Source organism: Phodopus roborovskii, unplaced genomic scaffold (assembly GCF_943737965.1).
Source record: "Phodopus roborovskii unplaced genomic scaffold, PHOROB, whole genome shotgun sequence".
Classification (NCBI taxonomy): domain Eukaryota; kingdom Metazoa; phylum Chordata; class Mammalia; order Rodentia; family Cricetidae; genus Phodopus; species Phodopus roborovskii.
In genome coordinates this window covers 17412723-17437133 of record NW_026125295.1, presented here as the reverse complement: position 1 = coordinate 17437133, position 24411 = coordinate 17412723, and the positions used below count along the sequence as shown (strand labels likewise).

Below are 24411 nucleotides of genomic sequence, written 5' to 3'. Positions count from 1 at the left end.
TCTCTTGATCCACCTGCCACCACCTGCCAAGTACGGGGATTACCAGTGTGTGCCATCGCATCTTGACTTCCTGCCTTGATTGTACATTCTAGAGGAATTTCTGAAGCAGTCCTGGATTCAGCAGAGTGCTGGATAGAACACAGAACTCGGAGTCAGGAGGGGACTTAAGTTCTAGTTTCAGCACGACCTTTGACATTTGCCTTCAGCTCTCCACTGCATAGGGACGGTAGCTGATGGATGTATCCAAGGTCTTCTTCTCACAGTGCTAACTTCTCTCCTCCCCCTCGTTTCCTTCTTCCTTCTCTCCTCCCTCCTTCCTGCCTTTCCCCCTCACCCTCATGGGCTGGGCTCAAACTTGTAATCCTATTGCCTGGGCTTCCTCAGTGAGTTTCATGAATTTTTAAAAATACGGTTAAATTATCATTTGAATCTGCTCACAAGTTCAGAGGAAGATTTGAATAACTCACTTCAAGCAATTGACTAAAAGAGATGGGATCATTGCAGCTTTTTAAATTGATTTTTCAAAAGTCACATTTTATGGAGAAACTGAGCATACGTTGAGTTTGGGGAGTGCTTTTTTGTTCTGTTTTGCATAAGCCTAGACTAGTGTGAACCTGTAATTGTTGAGAAAGATCTCTTGATAGATGATGATGAGCGGCCATGAGGAGACACGCAAGGTTGCATTTCAGAGGAGAAGCTAAAGCATTAGACAGTTTCCCTCCTCTCCATACATTGTTCACTATAGCTGACATATCACTCTGCCAGCTTGTTCCATCTCTCAGTGTGGGGTAGCAAGTTATTTTAAGGCGTGTGACTTTTGTTTATGCTGCATTTGTTTAACTCCATGAAGCTGTGATTCCTTGCCTATCTAAAACACCTGAGGGTCTAATAAAGAGCTAAACTGCCAATAGCAAGGCAGAAGTAAGGCTAGGCAGGGCTGGCAGGCAGAGAGGATACATAGAGGGAGAAATGAGGAAAAGGAGGAGCAAGAGAACCAGGAGAGGACATCGGGGGCAGCCACCCGGTACACAGCCAGATAGAGTACCTGTGAAAGTAAGACTACAGAAGTAAGAAAGGAAAAAGTCCAGAGGCAAGAGGTAGTTGAGTTAATTTAAAAAAATGCCAAGAATCTAGCCAAGCTAAGGCCAGGCATTCATAACTAAAAATAAGCCTCCATGAGTGATTTATTTGGCAGCTGGGTGGTGGGCCTCTCCAAAAGATCCAAAAAGCGAAAAGTACGTCAGTGTACATCTTTGGTTGTTGCTTAAGACAGGGTTTCTCTTTGTAGTCACGGATGCCTGGAATTTTTTTTTTTTTTTGAGACAGTTTTTCTGTATTGCTTTGGAGCCTGTCCTGTGGAACTTGATCTGTAGACCAGGCTGGCCTCACTCAAACTCACAGAGCTCCTCCTGCCTCTGCCTCCCCCCACCCAGTGCTGGAATTAAAGGCATGCGCCACCAACGCCTGGCTGGAACTTGTTCTGTGTATCAGGCTAGCCTTGAACTCAGAGTTTTGCCTGCCTCTGCCTCCAGAGTTCTGGATCAAATGCATTCACCATCACACCCAGCCGCACACCTTTTAATTGTACAATCATGGGGTGACTTATTGGCTTAGACAACAGGAAGCAAACATTTCTGGTCCTGATGTCTCATCTATAGAACAGTAGTGCTCCAAGAACACAGATGAAAATCACTGATTTAGCCTAATCTTTTTTTTTTTTTTTTTTTTTTTTTTTTTTTTTTGATTTAGCCTAATCTTGTTGCAGAGTAAGGAAAAGAAGAAGCAGCTCATTTGGTTAAGGCTCAGCAGGTAATTCTGTTGTTCTAGAAATAGCGAATCTTATCAGTTGCATAATTTCAGATCCATCTATTCACCAATGATTTCCATCTCCAGCTGTCACTTATTGCTTAAGCTTGACTTCTATGCAATGTGTACTTGGTATGTAGTAGTCTTCATTATCAATGGATTCACTTTCTGTGATGTTCTGTGATGAATATATTAAATGGAGAATTCCAAAAATAAATAACTCCTAAGTTTTAAATGCTGCACCTCTCCTAGAAGCGTGATGGTATCTCATGGTGTTCCATCCCACGCCACCTGGGATATGATATAAGTCATCCTTTGTCCATTAAGTCTATGCTGTATATTCTGCCTACCACTAATTACACCATAGCACCTTGGTTACCAGGCAGTTTCCATGGATTTCAGTGCCTGTGTTCAAGTGATTCTTATTTTACTCAATAATGGTTAAAGATATGAGAGTATTAATGATGGAAATTGGATTTATGGAGAGAAGTTATAATGTATTTTCTTTGAGTGAAGGGTGAAAATATACAACGGAGAGAGCACACATTTATATGACCTCCATCATAGCACATTTAAATAATTATTCTAGTTCTGTTTTGATTTTGAGACCAGATCTCATGTAGTCCAGGCAGCTAGAAACTGGCTGTGTAGGCAAGGAACACCTTTAGTTTTTCCTGCCTCCACCTTCCAAATACTGAGATCACAGATGTGCATTATCACCCTGGGTTTTATGTGGTCCTGGGGACTCAACCCAGGGCCTCAAGTGTGCTAGGCAGGTACGTGTTCTACTAGTTGAGATACATCTTCAACCCTGTTGCATTTGGTTAACAGTTGTTCTTGCTCATCATTAACAATAGCTAGTTTATAAACTAAACTTTAGCATGGACATGTACGTATGTATGTATGTATGTATGTATGTATGTATGTGAAAGTTTTATGCTCTCTGCTGTTCAGACGTCGACTGTGATCTCAGCACTTAGGCTGTTAGAGAACAAAGGATTCAGATCCCTTAAGTTCAAAAGTGAAGCAAACCCTTCTCCCAACAGATTGGTTTTTCTTGTAGCTACCCTTTCCTTAGACGATGAAATCTCCTTCGGCTTGGGTGGCAGGGGGTGGGGTGTGTGTGAATCTTCTGTGATTCCTTTATTTTCCAAAATATCCTACACCTGACCTGTCAGGAAATCCTGTTGGTTCTACTGGGGGGAAAAAATCCAGAAACCAGAAACCTCTGCTACCACCTTGCTAGCCCCATTTACCAGGACCACCATAAGGGCCTCTTGACCAATCTCCAGCTTCTGTTCTTGCTTCACAATTTCTTTTAAACACAGCGTGCAAATGCTCACAAGTCAAATCTTGTCATTCTGTTCCTATAGGTGAAGTCTGTGGATGCTCAGGTCCCAATGACGACTCTCTTCCAGCCACACTGTCCTTCCAGCTTTTCTTCAAACACCACCCCCACAGCACCCCGCTTGGTGCTATTGCTTCAGCTTTTAGCATTGCAGGAATACTCTTCCTACAGACCCCAGATGGGTTGCTCCTTTACTGTCTGTGCTTGTCTCATCTTTTCAATGGTCTTCCTATTTCAAAGTCCCGTTCATAAACTGTCCTCCACTCCTTTCCGCAGACAAGCACTTACGATCTGAATCTTTCAAAAGATTTATTAAATTTATCATTTTCTCTCGTTGCTTCTAATTCACGATCCATTTCAGGATGCAAGAAGTTTGTGTTTATGGATCATTGATCAGTACCAGGGCCATAGGCGTTAGATATTAATACTAAAATCAGTGACCTGAGGCTTGAGGGTGTGGCTCAGTTGGTAGAATGCTTGCCTAGCATGATCAAAGGCCTAGGTTTGAGTCCCAGTACTGCATAAATTGGGTGGGGGCAGAGATGCACCCACAATCTCATGCCTCAGGAGGCAGGACCAGGAGGGTCAGAATCCTCAAGGACATCCTTCCATCCCAGCCTGAGAGACATGAAGCCATGTCTCAAACACAAAACCTCCCCACAAAACCCATCAAAAATGATGACTCATAAACTGTCAGCTTTTAGTCCAGTATTTTTCTCATGATCAGGATTCTGCTTAGTGACATGAAAAATCCAATTTTAGGAAAGTTAGAGCCTAACAGATAGTTTATTAGAACTGTAGATGGAGCTAAAACAAAGTTGGAGGGAACAAGATAGAATTGAAGGAAAGAAGAGATTAGATGGAAATCAAAAAGACAGATACTAGTGATTTCCATATCTATATATCTATATCTTGTCTCAGAAAAATAACTATTTTTGTGGGGCTGGGAATGGTGGCACATGTCTATAATCCTATCATTTGGGATGCTGAAATAGAAGGATTTTAAACTCCTGACCGGCCTGGGCTATAATGAGTTCCTGAAAAGGTAAATCTATTTTCATGGTTAGTTTTCTGAATTTAGAGTATTTTTTTTAATTAACCCATATTAACTTTGGCTATGTTATCATAGCAGTCCCATGGAATAAGCATCTGCACACTTTCCTTCAGTGGGCAGGTGGGCAGATATCCTGTACTAGATAGAGCTTATGAGACCCCATAAGCTCTGCTTCTGAGAAACCCAACATGTGGTGGGAGAACCAGATAGACAGCTGTATGACAGTGTGACACACACTAAATTAGAGGTGTCACTGATACCATTTGAACAGAGAAATTTGCAACCAACAAAGTACATTGAATTTGCAGAAAGGGAAAAATTGGAAAGCTTATGAGATTTGAGATGCCCTGTAAGAAAATAGGATTTCACATGAGACAGAAACTGGTGCCTAGGGTATGTTTGGGACTCGCTGAGTAGAGCATGGGAGTTGGGTGGGGTAAGACTTGATTGTGCCCCTGGGGGCCAGGTTTGTAGGTTTCTAGTTTAGGCTTGTTCTGAAGCACCTGGAAATGATCAGCAACTGTAATGCTCTGGAGAAATGAGCTATAGTCTGTGTTTAGGTGATGTCATGATGGTGGAGACATGGTAGGTTTGGTGGGAGCCATTGGAATATCTTAGGCCAGATACCCGAGGCTCAGAACCAGAGTTGTGGATGTGAGGACACAGATGAGGGATCGAGAATGCTGGTCAGCCCTGTGGTTGGATTGAGAAGCACTGGTGACAGACTAATCACACTGGTCAAGGGGAATATGCAGCTGAGATGGTCTCATGGCTTTGTGCCATGACTGGGGGAATAAACACACCAGAAAAGGACTGGTATAGACTAGAGGAGGAAATGGCCTTTATTTTCAAGTGAGATTCATTCCATAACCAACCGGGGAGAGGATGGCCATGATGTAGGTTCTGGCTTCCAGTGGAAGCCACCTCCAGAAGCCATGTCATCTTTATCCATCTTAGAAATAAAGCTCTGTTTTGCTGCATGGCCAATCAAGGCTCTACAGGGCATCATCATCTAGGCACAGCTTCTTCTTGCATCAGGAGCAGTGACTATGGACCAGGCACATCACTTAGGGCTCCTGAAGGTACCAGAATCAACACCTAGGACATCCCATTTGTCCTCTGGAGCAGATTTTTCAGCCACACTCAATGTTCCAATAAGTTTTGGACTTGGAGGCATCTAGAAAATTTTCATTTTGTTTTAGTGGCATGGTCGTACATGTGCGCATGCATGCACGTGCGTGCATGTATGCATGTGTGTGTGTGTGTGTGTGTGTGTATCCTTGTATCTCCTCAGCTTTAGATTCCACATCTCTTAACCCTGGAGCTCCGGGAGGTGCTTGGTGGAGTGCTCTCACCTCTGAGGTGCGGTTTCTGAATTTCTTCTCTTGTCAGGTTATTTATCGGCTACAAAGTGCCTTCCAGGAGCTGCTGTGAGGAGCTTTCTGGAAAGATTGGCTTTTAGTTTCATCGAAAGGGGCATGAATGAACACAAAGAGGTTTTTAATTTTCAGTTCTGCTACTCAGTGTGTTTTAACATACATGTGAGATCCAATCTTGTGAGGCGGGGCATGGAAGACTCTTCCAGGTATCTCTCCAGTCTGTCACTTTGCCTTTCTTTGAGAGAAGGCAGGAACCAACGAGCACTGTTGTGGGGGACGTCAATCCGTTGTCCATTAGCTAGTGTTAGTGGCTTCTTTTTCTTGCTTGTACGATACCTCCTGGGCTTTGCTTGAAATCTGTTTTCCTTTAGACATTTCCAATGCAGCCTTATTCCATCCTGATCAAGCCAAACCTGGGAGTCCTTCAACAATAGAGTTCTTTGGGCTAATCTCGGTGCCCATGGCAGCCCCACAACTTTGACCTAACTCATTCCCGATTATACTGGGAACTGGTTTTCTTTTACAGCAACACTGAAAGAAAGACCAACCAAGTTAAGAATTAAGGGTAGATACAGAAGCATGAGTTGCTTGAAGTGAGAGAGAGGTTCCTAAAATATAGTTATCAACCCAAACTCATTTCCTTCCAAGCTGGGGATAACAGTCAAAGAACATTCTGGAAACTGCTTCAGAAAGCACCCTGCTGAGCTCGGTGAGCTCACTAACCAAAATGCCCTTAGTACCTTGGTGATTGTTTGTGCCCATACACTCCGTGGACCAGTCCTGGGGGATCACGGGATCCAGTAGCTCTGCAAACTCCTCCAGAGGGCAGCTGTGGGTGCAACCGGGCAGTGTGAGTGGGTAGGGCTCATGCTGGGTCTCATTCCGATAGTACATCTCCACAAAGTGTTTCCTGGTGGGACAGAGGACAGAGCTGTTAGTTCTGCAATGTGAAGTTGTGTGAATTTCTTTCCACCCTACTGTAACGTTTTCCTGAGTGTCAGTGGAACTGGGAAAGCTGGTCTGTTAGACAAACTGGGCATGGAGAGTGGGGACCAGCATCCTTCATCAGAGATGATTAGCGGAGATGGGTGTGAGGATCTATTTTTTAAGGCTTTTTATTTTTATATGCATGTATGCCTGTGAGTGTATGTCGTGTGTTTTGTGTGAAGATACAAACTAAAGGCACACAAAAGTGAATAAAGTTGTGGCATAAAATGTGAAAATACAAATACAGTAATTTAATAATAGTAAATTACTTTACATAATCTATGGTTTTAAATTTTTATGGCCAATTAGAGAGAAAATCCTTGAAGAGTGTCAGGCACGGCGCCACATGCCTATAATCCCAGCACGCAGACCTGGACAGGAAGTTGCAAGCTGAAGTCCTGCTTGGGCTACATTGTAAGATCCTCCTTCAAAAACAACAAATCTTTTAAGTACACATGTAGCCAGGCCATCTGCAGTTTCAACAGCCTACATACATTGGTGAGGAATTGAACACATTCTCCCTTTGTGTCCCTATCTTCTCTTCTTTCAGGAGAAAATATGTGATAACTTTGAGTCAGGACTAGGTAATAAACAACTAAAACACCTTGGACACTCCTTGCTCTAACTTAAAAGCAAGCAATCAAGTCTAACCTTTGAATCTTCCGTAAGTCCAGATAAAGATATCCCAGTATAACCACCAGGTGGGTAAGTGCCTGTGACCCTGTGATAACGTTTGTCAGTGTTCAAATCTCCTGGTGGAAAAGAACCCTAGACTTGGTTAATACCAGGGACTTGATTAAGGTTGTGAAAGAAAGTGATCCAGTGAGAACATACTACAGCACCCCCAAAATTTTGCATACCCCAATACAGCAAGTTTAAGAGTGCACACCTCCATAAGGCAAGTTTAAGACGGTGTGCCCTAATAAAACAGGCTCAAGGCTGGGGTGCAAACACCAGAGAGGAGTGGGGGCTAAGGGAAATGGACAGATCCTCTTATCTCTGAAGAGACATCATCATACTCCTAGAGCTGCTGCCAGGATTTTAGCTGGATCTGTGTGTGTGTGTGTGTGTGTGTGTGTGTGCCCAGAGTTGGTCTCCAAACTGTTGTGTTATTGAGAGCATTTCTTGTTTCCAGGCCCTGATCTGTTTGTTGGTTTTTGCTATCAGCCCTTCCCTCCATTGACTCGAGGTGTTTGAAAGCCAGAGTTGCTAAGCTGACATTTCTAGTTCCACTTTTCATGCCTGGTGCCCAGTTAGCGGGTCAGGAAAGAAGAGTGTCTACCTTCTCCTGACCGTGCAGAACCACTCTCTTTGTAAGGAGGGAAGGCATTGGCTGAGCATGAAGTCTTAGCGGTGTTATGCTTCCTTACAGTGTCTCCCTGCTATCAGACTGAACAGCCTGCAAGCATATCACGAGAAGAAAGGTACTCGGACTAATCATAGCAAATCTCATATGCAAACAGAGGCTTGGATTTGTGCCAATTTACACCTCTTGTAAAAAATGGGAGTTTATGTCTCATCAGTTAGTCTTGCCTGTTAGCACCAGTTCCAACAGCCACTCTGCTATGACATCAGGGAGATGCTCTGCCTTTCACCTAGTTTGAAATGGTTGCAAAGCCATCTAAGAGTTCACCAAGTTCACCTTGTGTGTTAGCAGAATCTCTGTTATAAACTATGTGAAACAGTCTTGGCTGGTACGGCACCTCAGGAGCCGGTGTCCTTCAAGGCATTCATAGAATGTTCAAAATGGCTGACACAAGTTTGATAGTCCTTTTGCTCAGCCGGGGTAGCAAGGGAGAGTGCAACAGTTGCCCATTAGAGAGTTAAAAATGCCCCATCCCTCAACATTTTTGCCTACTGGAAAAGGAACATCAGAAGGAATGATTACAATGAGAAGTTAAGGAGCATGTCATTAACACTAATAGTAATTTCAAAAGATTTTGTTTTAAAACAAATGCTCAACATTTGCCTATTGCTCCAGGAAGGCCCCTGTACCACTTTAGGAACCAGTTCTCTGCTTCCTGTGTGTAGATTAAGAAGTGAGCACTCTGCAGCTGCCCAGGGCCTTGCCTGCCTGCTGCCAAGCTCCCTGCCATGACAGTGATGGGCTCTTATCTCTCTGGAACTATAAACCCTCAATAAACCCTCCTCTAAGTTGCCTCGGCCATGGTATTTTATCAAAGCAGAGTAACTAATACATTTGTCTGTGGTAACCACCTTTTTCTGATTTGTTCCCAAAGTCCCTTAGGTAAACTAGGACATTTGAAATCTCCAGCCTGACTTTTCTTTGTGCTTTTTTCTTCCAGGGGTCAGGCCAGTCATCAGTGGAGGGTCACAGAAGGCCACAAGGGGTAAATACTGCTCAGCAGCTGTACTTTACGACTATTGGATGTTGGGGATGAGTTACCAGGAGCTGTGTGACAGGTTGTACTGTTTAATTGAAACATGTTTTACATATGCATCAAGTGTCTTTATTTCCCTCTTGGTATCTTGTACCAGACAGTATTTTCCCCCAAGGGAAAAAAATGTAATGTCTGCCTTCTCTCTATATTGCCTTCATTAAGAAAATGTCACTTCCTTCACCTTAGGTGGTTCTCTCTATCTACTCTGTGTACATTATTTTCCAATAAAAGGCTCATGGGATGGAAAGAGCCAAAAGTCCTGTTATCTCTATTCCTTCCCTAAGTGTAAAACCACACAGTGTAGACTGACCCAATGGGCCTTAAACCAACAGCAACAAAATAACAGCAGGCTGGCATAGTAGCACATTCCTGTAACTCTAGCAACTTGAAGATGGAGGTAGCAGGAGGATCAAGGCCAGCTAGCACTATAAATTGAGTTCAAGGCCAGCTAGCACTACAAATTGAGTTCAAGGCTGACCCCAGCTACGCAGTGAAACTCAGTCTAAACAAACAAGCCAGCTGGGCAGTGGTGGCTCATGCCTTTAATCCCAGTACTCGGGAGGCAGAGTTGGATGGATCTCTGAGTTTGAGGCCAGCCTGGTCTACTGAGCGAGTTCCAGGACATCTCCAAAGCTACAGAGAAACCCTGTCTCAACCAAACCAAACCAAACCAAAACCCTATCTCAACCAAACCAAACCAAACCAAAAAAAGCCAAGAAAGAATCTCCCATCTGAGGAGATATAGAGGGGTGATGGGCAGTAGAGTAGTTAGTTTAGAGGGTCCTGGTAGGTTGACCATTCTCCAGTGGACAGTCCCATAACCATGAATATATGGGCATTAAAAATTGGACTTAGTAGAGTAACATATAGAGGACATGAAGTTGGGAAAGTGTGTGTGAGTGAGGAGGATCCAGGAGTAGTTAGGGGAGGATGGAGGTGAATGTTCTTAAAATACATTGAATTCATGTGTAAAATTCTCAAAAGGATTAATAAAATTAGAAAAAATATGAGTTTTAGATAGTCTTGGCTGCATAATGAGTTCCAGGGCATCCAAGGCTACTTAGTAGGACCCTGTCTCAAACCCAAACAAACCCAAACTAATAATACCAAAGCAGACACTTACCCCTCTTCATGGTACAGTTCCATTATGTGGCAAGCCGCATAGGGAGGGAGAATTCCATTATAAACATCTAGCGCCATCTGCAGGCCACTTACAGTAGTGTCGTGCTACAGAGATCAGAAACAAATCATTTTGTTGCTGGCTTCCTGATTCAGAGTCACACATATCAAACTTCAGCTTGTGTGAGCTACGATGATGGTGCCTGATTCTTCCATGATCTCAATGACTTAATATGTAAGAAGTGGGAAAGAATGAGTTTCTCTTGCATTTCTGGGCAGTAAGAGTTACTCGTATATTGTTTTCATTTAAAAGATGAAGACATTGGTACCCAGAGAAATTAGGCCCCTTGCTTAATTTCATATAGACATAAATAGGATAAATGTGAAGTAAATCTTCTGATTTTAAGTCCCATGCCTGTGGGTGCCTCTTTTCCTTCTGCATGCGATACTGGTTTTCAATACATTTAAAAAGTCTGGAACACATGGATGCTGTTACATTTCCCACAGATTTGTAATATCTTTGATTTTTATTTTTAAAGTTATAGAAAATTATCTGATATAAGTATGTTTTGGGAGGTTCGAGATGTAAGGAAGTGGAGAGTGAAAGATTTAAACATTAGATGATTATGCAGTCCTGGCAATCCTGGAACTCTCTCTGTAGACCAGGCTGGACTTGAACTCACAGAGATCCGCCTTCCTCTGCCTCCCGAGTGCTGGGATTAAAGCTGTGCACCACCACTGCCTGAACACAGTAGTTCTTTACCTTAGAGTGGTTTTTAGTCCCACTCTTGGCATAGGGGAACCTTCTAATCTTCCATATGTATAAAATGGGAGAGCATTTGACTGCCTGGGGCTAGACCTCAATTGGGAGAGTACACAAATCCCTGAGTTCCATCCTTAGTATTGAGTGTCTCTCTCTCTCTCTCTCTCTCTCTCTCTCTCTCTCTCTCTCTCTCTCTCTCTCTCCCTTCCTTTCCTCATTTGTTGCATACATCTGGATGCCTAAGCTGAATGGCCGTGCACACATATTTAAAAGGAGTTAGTAATCTAGTTATAGCTAAGCCTTTCTAGAATCCACACAAGTCAGGACTGGAACCTCACTTAGAAGCTTTAAGAAACTGACAGTATTGTCTGATTCCAGGCCCTCTTCTCTCTCACAGAAGCACTTCCCTTATCTTCCTCCATGGGCTTTTCCATTTAGTTTTTTTTTTTTCCATTTAGAGTGCTTGCTGATAATAATGCTCCTCCCTTCAGGCTCTTCTTTCCTTTTCTCCTGCCAAAGCATAGCTTTCCTCATAACAAAGATAACCCTTTCCTGTCCTTTTGCCACCCCAGTTTTATGCTGTACCCCCATCCCCCCTCAACACACACCAGTCTTCTATACTATATTCTGTTCCCAGCTTCCGGTCATCTACGGGAAGATGCATTCCTACAGTGATGTCATTGTTTTACCTCCCCAGGCCTGTCTTCCCTGAGTGAACACCTTTGGGGGGGGGGGGCTTTACTCACATTACCACAACAGGCACGTAGGACAAGATGGCCTTTCAGAGCCTTCTAGCTCAGATAGTCTGCATTGTTTGTAGACTGCCTAACAAAATATGATGATAAGAAGGCTCTGTGTCTATGGTGTCTAGTCCAGGAGATGCTGGCTGCATAGTTGCATGGTTTAATGGCTGCATGAACTGCACAAATGTGCACAGTGCAATTGAGGCACTTAAGCTATCGTTCTTTGCTTCTTTTCTTTTTTCCTTCTCCTCTTCTCCCCCCCCCCCTTCCTTCCCCTTTTTGAGACAGGGTTTCACTGTATAGCCCAGACTAGCTTAGAACTCTCTCTGTCAGTGGTTCTCAACCGTGGTGCTGCAACCCTTTAATACAGTTCCTTGTGCTGTGATAACTTCCGACCATTAAATTGTTTTGCAACCCTTTAATACAGTTCTTCATGCTGTGGTGACTTCCACCTTTAAATTATTTCATTATTACTTCGTAACTATAATTTTGCTACTGTTATGAATCATAATGTAGATATTTGATATGCAGGGTAACTGATATGTGACCCCTGTGAAAGGGTCATCAATTGCTAAAGAGGTCATGACCCACAAGTTGAGAACCACTGCTCTATACAGTCCAGACTTGCGTTGGACTCATAGCAATCTTCCTGTCCCAGTCTTCCAGGTAAATGCTGAGATTACATGAATGAACTATCATATCCAGCCTGAGGTTTTGTTCTATGTAATTATAACAGAGTTAAATGTAAACAAGTTCTATATCAGGTAGACCAGTTATCTGATAATTTGATACCAGAGTCTCTACAAAAATAGTCCTAGCTGTTTACTGTTTTAGCAGGTCTTTTCATAAGCCCTACATACCAATGAGTAACCACTTACTACCCCTTTTCTCTTAGTGACTCAGTGGGCTGCCTGGTTCAGGATGCCGGATGCATCTTTTCCCCATGCCTTAGCGCAGAGGAGGGCTGGTTGCCTCTTTGGAGGCCTAAAAGCACTTGCTTCTAGTGGGTTTCATATTGCATAGTCTGGTATAGTCTGGTGTGTCTGCCTGTCTTGAGGTTGGTATTCATATTACATTGTAAATTCCTCAAGGATGGGATGATGTATTTAATTTTAGAAGCTTTATGCAGATTTCTACCCTTCTCTGGGTGATAGAAACACAAAGATGATGAGATCATACCCTTAAACACTGCTAAATGAACACTGAAGTACTTACTGCAGAATACATGACAAATTTTCTGTACTTCTGTGACTGAGTTGCAGTTTTCATGTTCTTGAGGATTTCATTGACCAGTACACCTTAAGGTAGACAAGACAAACAACAGAGTTAAAGTAAACCAGGCTCATCTAATAGTCTGTGGGCTTCTTGTCTAATCATAACCAAGAGCTCTATCTGTTGTGATTTAACAGACTATTCTAAAATCTAGTTTTGGCTCATAATCTGCTGCATGCCAGGCCATATGAGTTAGGTCTTGTGGAAGCTGAAACTCAGAGGCATACGTGACTTACACAGCTTGGAGAGGAGAGCTGAATGGGCCCCTGAGCTCTCTCCTATCCCAGCTTTCATTAAAGCTCGAGTTGGAGGCTGATAGACTTGGAAGTTCCCATGCTTTTCAGACCATAAAGACACAGTTCATTGTTAGCCAATGATCTTTTCCAAAGTTGAGCCGAGATGATGGCACAGCAGATACTTGAATCTTCATCTCTGGCTTCTACTCTCTGGTATTCAGACCTGTGGGAGGCCGTGGGAGAAAGCAGCTCTCTGTATGTTTATTCAGACCACCAACTGTTTCCTGTGGACATTTCGTCAGTGTGTGTGCATGTGTGTGTGCATGCGTGTGTGCATGCATTGTGTGTGTGTATGTGTGTACATGGAGCCAGCATCATCCTAAACTCATTGCCAGGGCTGCAGCCTACCACAAAGACCCCTGCCCACTGAGGACAAGCTGCTCCTTGCAGGTAGTTCTTAGGAACTTAGCAACTGAGTTTAGATAAACAACAATTGCCATCTCCATTCTGTTGTAGACACTGAAAGCTGGGGGTATATCTAGCAATACCAGAGTTTTGATGACATACTGCCTTAGAGACTCCCCCCAACAACCTTCTCTATTGAAGAGTTTCCATAGAGTTGAGTTCTTGTGCCACTGTTGGTGTAAACATTCTGGCTCAGGAACGAGTGGTGGTGATACATATTATTGGTAATGAGAAAAACTGAAGGCAACAGTCTGACCATAATCTCAGAGTATATAGTATGTAGTATGTTCAGAAACATACACCAAGCAGTTTTGAACCGGGCAGGCACAATGCTAAGTGAACCAGATATAACCTCTGCCCCCCAAAACTAAAGAAATAGTTCCATATAGGATTGCGGGCTGGTAAGTGGAGACAGGTGACTTCTTTTTGTATGTGGATGCTGGGATTTCCTAGTTGTGAGCAGAAGAAACTGGATGCTGCACCTTGAACAGGGCCATGCCTCTGTTCCAGGGAAGGCTTACCCCTAGAATACTTGGGGGTATTTCATCTTGTTCTTCCTGCTACCTCAATCCTAAATTCAGTTGCTAAGTTCCTAAGAACTATCTACAAGGAGCAGCTTGTCCTCAGTGGACAGGGGTGCCAGGTTGCAGACCTGGCAATGAATACAGTACCCCTTTTAGTTCTGGGGACAGTTCTTCTGTTAGTCTTATTACCGTAAGTACCCAGATGATAGGCCCTGGAATCCTAATATGCTGTTGTATATGTGGGGAAATGAAGCTTGGTAAGACTCAGCAACACATTCAATGTTACATAGTTTGTAAGCAGAAAGGCTGGGCTTTGAAGCCCATATAGATCATGCTGGAGCATGATGCTCGCTTCTAAGATTCTTGTGTCATTCTTTACTAAATCCATATAAATCAGACAAAACCTCATTGATTGGGAGACATAATGTCTACTTCTTTGACTCCTAAGCTATATACAACAAAACTTAGCAAACTTATTTTTTTTTTCTGTACAAGGCCAGTAAGTAAATATTTTAGATTTTGTGAGGCACAGGTCTGTTGCCACTATTCTACTTATTAGTGGTATCAAGGAAGTTGCTCTAGGCAGAACAGAATACATGGGTATAGTTGTTTCAATAAAGCCTTATTATAACCCCCTTTGTAGCCATTGCCGGAACATCAGCTACCAATCTCATCTGTGACTGCTGACTTCCAAGTGTCTCTTCCATTCAGAGGAACACCGACTTCCCTTCTTTCCACAGGGCTAGGCAGAAGTGTCATGTCCCACCCATGTCCATCAGAAAGGACAATGATGTTCATCTTGTACAAGGATGCTATAAAGGTCAGGAGGTTGGCACAGCAAGACAGGTTTTCAGGAAGGAATGCATTCAGTGCACTGGGGAAGGCAAATGGCACATGTCCACATGGCATTCACCCCAGCATGATGCCTCATCACCAGGCTAAAATCATACAAAGGCCACGTCTGAACCTGACTCTTGCTATTTCACATTTTAGCCTGCTCCCATCGATCTCCTGGCAAGTCCCAGTAACTACCTCATTCTGGATTCTTCTTCTACTTCCCTGTCCTAATTATAAGGACCCAGCATCCCCTTTCTGGCTTTGCCTCTGTGATGGGAGGGTGTCAAAGACTACAATGCCAATTCTAACTGTGAAGTGGGGTCACTGATAAATATCTTGATATCTTTCGGTACCAGTGGAAGAAATCATATACATTTGCCAATTGCAGTATTTGTCAAATATTGGCAAAACATATCAAACTTCACACTTGTAGTGCATCCTAGCAGCTACCAGACACAACTTGTTCTCCTAAAACCCAGATGTAAGTCCTTAATCATCACATCTGGAAGAAATGAAAAGGATCATTTGGCTTTAGTCCCAAACTCTCATTCCCAGAAGTAAAAATTTACACCCAAAGTGGGCAATGTAAATCTCTTATGGCAATGCAGTGTTCATGGACAGTGGGCTAGGTACCAGTTCCTATTTGTCCTAAGCCTCCTAAATGTATGTTCATTTTAGTATTCATTGTCTCTTGCACAGTGTTCGTCTTCTTCCATCCACTTTGCAGAATAGAAACTGCAAGATGATAAAGTGACCCCTGTAAGTCATTCAGTGGGTGGATAACAGGACTGGAACTCAGACCCAGACTGTCTAAGCGCGCAAAGCCAATGTTTTTTTCTCACTATATATATAAAAATACTCACCTCCCTGGAGTCTAGATTTCTCTTTTTGCTTGTGAATTCCATAAAGTGATAGCAGAGATAATTCTGATAACTCTCTCAACTTAGTCATGGCGTCCTGGGTGGCCCAAGAGGGCAAGGTGAAATTGTGCACACTCTGCAGAAAAGGGGAAGGAGGGAAATGTGTGCACATTGTGATTTATGGCTTTCTTTGCTGATTTCCGTTTCTCCTTCATTCTGTAAGAACTACTAGGGCCAGGCAGCCTTGCCGATCCCGCCTTTTCTCTCTAAGAATTTATGAGAGCTATCCATGATTTTCAGGTGGAAGATCTAAATAAGATAATTTGTCTCTCCCCCCCCCCCCAAGCCTGTAGCTTTAAGGCTTAGCTCTGAGTCAATGTATAATTCAGGTTTTACAGAAAACGATGCCATGGGACAAAGATGTACCTACTCCTTTATGAAAGGTTTAGGAATATTGTCACGAAGGGAGGCTGTACCACTTAGTTTTTGTCAGCTAGACATGAACTAGAGTCACCTGGGGAGAGGGACTCTCCATTGAGTAATTACCCCCATTAGATTGGCCTTAAGCAGGCCTGTGGGACATTTTCTTAATAGGTAACTAATGTCAGAGGGGCCAGCCCACAGTGTGCGGCACCACACCAGCAAGTGGGCTGGGGTTACATAAGAAAGCTGGCTGAGTGTGAGTCAGGGGGGGCAAGGCAGTGAGTGATATTCCCCTGTGGTCTGTTTCTAGGACAAAGGCAATAGGACTTAGGTGAGGTGATGTTCCCTAAAAATCAGAACTTTCTTATGAGGGCACTTATAAAAGTCCCTGCATTTCTGGAACCTTCACAGATTTACTATGTTGATTAGGACTCGCCTAGTTTCAAAAGTGGGAGAGGGCACAGGGAGGGAGAGGCAGGGAGGAGGGAAAGAAGAGGTTATAAGAGGAGCAGAGTGAAGTAAAGGGATGCAGGAGGAAGATGCAGAGGATGTGAACAATGCCACTAGGTAACATAGCCTTATTAAAGAATAGCTCTGATCAAAACATATGGGTGTTACTCGGTGATAAAGCCTGGGAGTAGCATGGCTGTGTCCTGGTCTTAATCTCCAGAATGACTATACACACAAAACATGCAGAGAAGAAAAAGGGGAGGAGAAAGAAGAAGGAAGAAGAGGAAGAGGAAGAGGAGGAGAAAGAAGAGGAGGAGGAGAAGGAAGAAGGAAGGAAAGGAAAGAAGGAAGGAAGGAAGGAGGAGGAGGACGAGGAGGAGGAGAAGTCACCAGAACTACAATGAGGGGCCTTAAACAAACACTGAAGATAAAGAGAAAGTATAGACGGCTTGGTCAGGTGACCTGTCATGGAGATGGGTAAACTGTGCCATCTCTCTTTGAGACAGAACTAGGAAGGTTACTCCTGCTCCCACACTCATGACCTCCATGTCAGATGTGGACATGAGGCATGGAGAGGTCAGAATTCACCCCAGGATACAGGAATGAAAATTACTCCTTTTGGCCAGAAGATGGAGCCCGTTGAACAAAAAGCTTTATCCCCTACAAGTATGATTCCCATCTCACCACACAGGGGAGTTCTTTCCTCAGAAGCCATGGCTGACAGCTTGGCTTAGAGTTGAGTGACATATTTTAATATCCAGAAACCTGGCAATTTCCTCCTCTTTTTATATATAACAACATTGCTTTTTTTTTCATTAAAACCAAAGACAGGAACCTGGCATTCCAGTGTTACTGCAAAATGAACGAGTGGCCATGTTTTGAAGAAAAGCGATTTTGTCTGCAATTTTCTAAAGGGCAGAAACATAAATAATAAGGAGAAAAGAGAAGTACGGATTTTCAAGCTTGCATAAGGACACCCTGAGTTATGTCTCAATATCAAAGGCCATATAAGCAGCACATTTTTAAAAAGAGAAAGAAGATGAATGAATGTATCTGATTCAATATACATACTAAATCACAAAATTAGATTGCAAATGAATTTTTTATAAGTTCTTTTACCTCACAATACAAAGGGTCGTAAACCTTACTCCAAATTCCAAAAAGGTCCTGGCCAGGGAATCCTGACAGTGATGGCAAGGTTTCTATGAAGCTCTGGAACACAAAGAAAAGGAAAATATTTCAACATGGGGACTTTCCACAATCTCTATTGCAGCAAGAAGCAGCCAGTGATATTAGCAATGATAACGGCGACGAAAAAATTTGATGTGAGCTTCTTTCTTATAGTACATTAAAGCTGAAGATACATGCTAGCTTACTGCCACATGTTCCTGGTTTGTGCTGGGGTCTGAGAAAAGCACTCTACATGGGACATTCTTCAAAAATGGGTGAAGTAGGGGATAGGGGAATGTGAGTGAATGTGTGTGTGTGTGTATACATATAAACATATGTGTGTGTGTGTACAGGTGTGTGTGTGTGTTCTGCATGTGTGTGTGTACAAATGCAATATCTATTTGTGCAAGCATTTGACCAGAAGGTTCTGTGCTGCCATAACAAGATCCATGTCCAGGCTGAGGTTGGCAGCCATTTCAAGGAAGTCTTTTGGAAGACAGTTTAATGGATAAATTCTCTAGAAGACTATACCTTGCCAATATTAACCTCAACAGACTTCTATCAAAAAACCAGAAATAAGTGTTAAAGAATATTCCATTCCTGGGGCTGGGAAGACAGCTTGATTTCTCGTACCCATGTAAAAACTTGTGCTTGGTGGCATGAGCTTATAATCACAGAATCAAAGAGATGGAGACTAAGGGCCATTGGGGACTTCTAGCCAGCCAGTCTAAGCAAAGGGAAGGCCCCAGCTCCCAGTGAGAGACCCTGTCTCAAAAAACAAAACAAAACAAAACAAAAAACAAGGTAGATGGTCTATACTTGAAGGTGACTCTGGGCTCTACATACAAGTGTGTGCACATAGGCATAGAGGAACACAAATACACCTACCCTCTATATATGAAAGATGATTCCCATTTTTCCTGGCTCAAATATAAAAACCCCAGAATGCATGATTTCTTTAGGGAACTTCATGGGGTCCCCCTTTTCTTCACAGTCATCAGTTGGCCACCAGTCCACGAGGACAAAGGAGTAGAAATGGTAACAGAAAGCTTTGTATGTGGCTTGTGAATATTGACACAAAAGCACAAAATGTTAGCAAATAATTCAGTTTCACATGAAAGGAGAAAGGTTTGATTTGAGAAATGTAAAGATAGATCAATTCTAGTACATCTATGAGTACAGTTAATCACTGATTCAAGGAGGGAGATGATTCCATTGGAAAAAAATCTTTCTAAAGATTAAGAGAACAATTGATTTTTGAAACCACACATTAAGTCAGGGACAATGGATACAGTTTGTTTTGTTTTAGTTTTGAGACAGGGTTGCTATGTGTAGCACTGGATTGCCTAGAAGTCTCTGTGTGTCTCAGCCTGGCCTAGAACATGGGCTTCTCTTCCTGTCTCTGCCTCCTGAATGCTGGGATTATAGATGGGTTACCACCATGCCTGGGGATTGGATATAACCTCAACTTAATGAAAAAGAAACTATTATATTTTGGCTCAAAAGTTAGCGCCTTTAACAGAAGAAAATATGTAAACTAAAAATATGACAATGGTGTCTGCTATGATGCTGACAGTAAGTAAATTAAAATAAATTATGGTATATCAACTAAAACACTGCACATTCACAAAGAAATTGAGGAGATACTTCATATAAATATAAAATATTTTCCAGATATTTTATTAATTAATGATTTTTTTTTCTTTTCATTTTTTTTTTCAAGGCAAGTTTTCTCTGTGTAGCTTAGGAGCCTGTTCTGGAACTAGCTCTTATAGACCAGGTTGGTCTCAAACTCACAGAGAGATGTGTCTGCCTCTGCCTCTCAAGTGCTGGATTTAAAGGCATACACCACCCCTGCCTGGCTAGTAATACAAATTTTTAAAAGGTGGGCAGCCTTGTGATTGGTATAATGCTTCAGTGAAACAAAGGGGAAATTTACCTATTTGAATATGCACAAGAAAACTGGAAGACTACATAGAAAATAACATCATTGGTCACTTGAGGGAGGGGGGTTATTGAAAGAGCACCACATTCTATTGTGTTTACGTTTTATGTTTCTAATCCTTAGACCAGAGGTGTATAACTAACTCAAATGGTTACCTTTTGAACATCCAAATGATCATGTCTACCTTTTGTGCCATTCTGAAAAGCAAATATTTCACAAAAGGGATGACATACTCTATGTATAGGAAAATGGGGGCCTCAGTTCCTTGGCCTCCAAGCAGGCCATCCTCACTAACCTGTCAAGGACTTGGGTAAAACACTCGGAAGGGACCGGCTTCTGTACTGGCTGGTGGCTGCCACACGGAAAGAAACTGGGTAGGATGACTTCCTTAGTTAAATACCCTAGCCCACTGGTAAAACCACTGACAGACACATTCACCCCACACTTCTTTCAAGGAGGCTGAGTTCATCCTTTGTCTTGACCTTCACACCCCAGCATTCGGGAGATGACACTACTAACTTTATATGGATGGAGCCTCCTCTGGAATTCCTCAGATTGCAAAGTCTCGCTCTGGAGTTCTTTAAAACGAGGGCAGTCCCTGAAAGGCAGGTAGAGCAACTGCGAACAAAAGAAAAACCCATAAGACCTTGATTAGTGAGTGGAGCATTGGCCAACCTTTTAAGCCTCATTAGGTCTAAAGCAACCAGCCTTAAAATCCCCCAGGGTTCTTTGAGCGGAATAGAAATTCTAAAATTAGAGGCAACGAAGCAAATGGTCCTCAGGCCTTAAAACAATAGGGCATGTACCCCGATGCAGGAACTGTGATTTATTTATTTCCCTTCCATTAGTTTGCTACTGGTAAATATGCACAGTGCTCATTTTCTGTGTGGATGACTATTATCTTGCTTTCTCCCCAACACCATTAATTCTGGCACTAAGTGCACATCTGTGTGCACCTGCTCTATCCCAGGAGTTAGGTGAGATAAATTAGAGGTCTGGGGATAGAATATTAAAGGGATCAACTATTCATTGGCTTCATTCTAGCAAATCTGCAGACTGTCAAAAATAAGGGTATGTATTAAATGTATGGGAAATACAATTAAAAGTCTATTAGGAAGACAAAATAATTATCATAAAACTAGTGTAAGTTTCACAATTGTCTCAGCTTTAAGTATAATGCGCAGGCTGCTGAGTCACAAGTTTGTCTGGGGCTCTTTTCATTTGGGCTGGTTTTGCAGCTCTTGACAGCACTATTTGGAGGCTGCTCTTTGATCACTGATGTTCAGAAGGTCAGTGTGTATAAAGCTGAGGTCAACTCCATCTTCAATCATTTCCTTTTACTAATGTCTTTGCTTCTGCCCACGATAAAGTTTATTAACCGGCTTTGGAGGCACTCACTGGAATTGGTCTACTTTCAACCTGGCTCTAACACAGACCCCTTCCTTCATCTTTGCTGTCCTCTCCCAGTCTGAACTGGCATAGTCTGCGTTTCAGGAACTACCCATGCCTCCTATCTGATGAGTTGCGTTCCATCCCTCTGACTTCTCAGTCCATTCTCCTCGCAGCAGCTACACCATCTCTAATGGCACCCCAAAGATCAAATCATTTTTGTTGGTCTTAACTTCCACAGACTTTTCATTTTACCTGGAATCAAATCCAAACTTGCCATGGCTTATAAGAGTCTATGTGAGGTGGCTAGTAAATAATAGTAAGTGTTTTACCCTACGCCCCCACGACTGTTCATGGTCACATTCTCCTGTCCAGATATACTGGGGACCTTCTTGCATGAGTGACCCACCTTAGAGTTTCTAAGCCACTCTATCCCAGCCACCACAGAAACTTACTTCCTTCTTCCAAGGAACTTATATCAACACAAAAGCATTTTATTGGTGTTCTTTATTATCTATAAGACTGTAATCTCAAGTGAACTGGCCTTTTTATTGTCACGCTCTCTGAAGCATTGTCAACAACTAGAACAGGGTGGTGTGCTAGTCACTACTCAGAAAGCTTTATAAATTGCTTCTGGTCTGTCCTTTCTGATGCTGTATGTCACCTTGTTTTTATCTTTGCTTCCTTCCTTCTTATGACCATGTAATCTCAGAGCTTCATTTCTGCATCCCTGAATTACATCAACAGTTATTCTCTGAGACTCCAACATCCTTTCCTTCTAAGCACTGTCAGGACAAGGGCTCAATACACCACTTATTACATGAATATACTATTGAGGAATGCATGCTTTCATCTCCTTTCATCTCCTCCCTTACCTCAGCAGTCTAGCTCAGAGAGAGAGAGAGAGAGAGAGAGAGAGAGAAAGAGAGAGAGAGAGAGAGAGAGAGAGAGAGAGAGAGACTGCACGTGTGTATGTGTGGATGGAAGGAGGGAAACAACCAAAAGTTGAAACGGTAGTAAAGTAAAATGGACCCAAAGAAAATCTCAGCTCCTAGCCTTGATTGTCTGGGCATTTCCATGTCCCGTGTATCCAGCATACTGAATCTATAAGTCCCTAGCAACCTGATTTCCTCCTCCATGATTACCCAGGATACTGACCCGATCTTCAGAGAGAGACACTGTGTGCACTGGGATGGGCTGCCAGGGCAGGCTGGGATTCCAGATGCTGATGCCCTCTGGGGGAAACAGGGCTGCAAGGTTTGTCATAGCACTCATCAAAGTCCGGTCAATATCTGTGCTTCGAATATAAACCTAGACAGAGATAAATCAAAGCAGATGGAAAATTAGAAAAACACTCAATGTTTTCTTTCTGTGGAGCTGACAGGATGTCAGGAAAAGAGCTGAAGAGAAGCACGTGATATCAGCAGGCACTGTGGGAACATCATAGTCATATCTCTTAAGGGGTGGATAATACCAAAATATACAATGGGACGAAAAGCAAGCAGTAGACCAACAGATGAATTGACCAGTGATTTGAAGCCAAAGTATTTGCACAGGTACCTATAAAACCCTGGAATAAGATTCATAAATTTTAGGGCAAAATAATTCCATAAACAGCAATACATCTGTAAACAAGATCTCTGCTGTGTATAAGTTCTTCAGAAAATAGGTAAAGGTATAAGTTCCTTATGAGCATGAAGAATGATTTTGATTTTTTTCAAGGGTCAAGGTTCAAAGTTCTGGTTCCCCAACTTGCCTGATCATGTTTATAGGACTCATTCAAGAATCTTCCATATCTTCTCTTTATATAACTTCCAAGTTCATAGTGCTGTTCCATGCCCCTCTATGGGGAAAGAAAATAAAAGCGAAGGTTAGGGAAACTATACATTATGTGTCTCTCTTCATTGTGTGTAACATGAACAAGATATGCATCACAGCTCCACAATAAAACCTCCTTTTTAACTAAGACAAGAGAGAACAGTTGCCTTAGTCAAGACACCCTGAGAATATGCCTTTCTCTTTGTTAGAACACAATGTAGAGGCTTGTGTACTCTTAACCACTGAACCAGCTCTCCAGCCTCAGGAATCTGTTTTTAACTGTCTCTCTCAGAGAGTTCAATGGATCCTTGAGATCAGCTTTAGCTCAGTGGCCCTGGAGCACTGGTGTGCATTAAAATAAAAGTACCCAGAGGCACCTGTTGAAATTAAGCATCTCCCCCCAAAGATTCTAGCTCTCTGTATGTGGAATGTGGCCCTGGAATCTGTTATAACAAGGACTCCAAAAGATTCAGGCTGAGGTAACAGTGTGGCAGGCTTAGAGGAACATTGCACTGAGGTTTGTCATTGATCCAGAGCCTCACCAGAGATCTTCAAGTCAGAGAGGATGCAGTCAGTTACTGAAGCCACTGCTTGCACACACTGCCTCATTCGCTTATCACTTAGAAGCATCTCTATCATCACCTCTCATCAAATATGAGGATGAATGTTGTGAAGGAAAAACATACCATGGCCTGAGTAGCTGAAGAAGTGGGTATTTTGGGTCAAACTGTCTTGAAATCTACAGCTGATTTTTGGAATCTGACTGTGACTTAAGAGACTTCTAGGTTTGAATCTGGACCTCATGGTCCTCAAAAATCTTTCAGTCTCACTAGAAAATCAGAGCAAGGAAACAGGAGCCCTATACTAAGAAAGCAATGCATGAACTGTTGTGACATTCTCTCGTTTAGACAGAAAGGTGGTTAGGCCATGGTGGGAAGGGCTCTGACCTGAAGCAATAGATACTGGCTTCCCATAGCTTTTCTGAGTTACAATTTCTGCAAAAACTGATGGTTGATTAGGGCCACGATTCTCAGCTTTAGCTGAAGACTAAAAATAAGGCAATCAGTTGAGGAGCATCCAAACCTCTTAATGCCCTAGCCATGCCCTATGCCAATTAAATAAGACATTGCTATTATTTGTTAACATGTTTCTAGACAATCTCCATGGAAACCTCTCACACTTAAATACAGTTAGCAGGATAAATGCATCAAAGTGGGAAATTCTGTACATATTTCTCCTTTACTAAAAAAATTAACCAAAACTGCGGTCTACACCTGAAATCCTTGCACTTGGGGGGTGGAAGAAGGAGTTCAAGGTCATTCCTGGCTATGTAGGGAGTTCAAGGCCAGCCTGTACTATATAAAACTCTGCCTCAAAAATATATTAAAAAAAAAAAAAGAACAAGAAAATAGATCAAACTA

The 24411-nt window shown here is 42.6% G+C and overlaps 1 protein-coding gene across 3 annotated transcripts in view; it reads right to left on the bottom strand.

The window, feature by feature from the left end:
• Positions 1–24411, bottom strand: part of Acp3 (acid phosphatase 3) — a 37459-nt gene that overhangs the window by 1294 nt on the left and 11754 nt on the right. The window contains exons 3-11 of one of the 3 annotated variants that reach the window (XM_051205891.1): positions 22929–23015; positions 22331–22483; positions 20303–20401; positions 17788–17880; positions 15799–15931; positions 12817–12899; positions 10100–10203; positions 6328–6497; positions 62–128 (exon numbers count right to left, since the gene is read on the bottom strand). In XM_051205891.1, coding sequence (XP_051061848.1) covers positions 118–128; positions 6328–6497; positions 10100–10203; positions 12817–12899; positions 15799–15931; positions 17788–17880; positions 20303–20401; positions 22331–22483; positions 22929–23015 — 933 coding nt within the window. In that variant the 3' untranslated portion in view covers positions 62–117. Of the gene's footprint in view, positions 1–61; positions 129–5027; positions 6119–6327; positions 6498–10099; positions 10204–12816; positions 12900–15798; positions 15932–17787; positions 17881–20302; positions 20402–22330; positions 22484–22928; positions 23016–24411 lie in introns of those variants that run through there. The other 2 variants (XM_051205882.1, XM_051205873.1) reach the window with 2 other exon arrangements.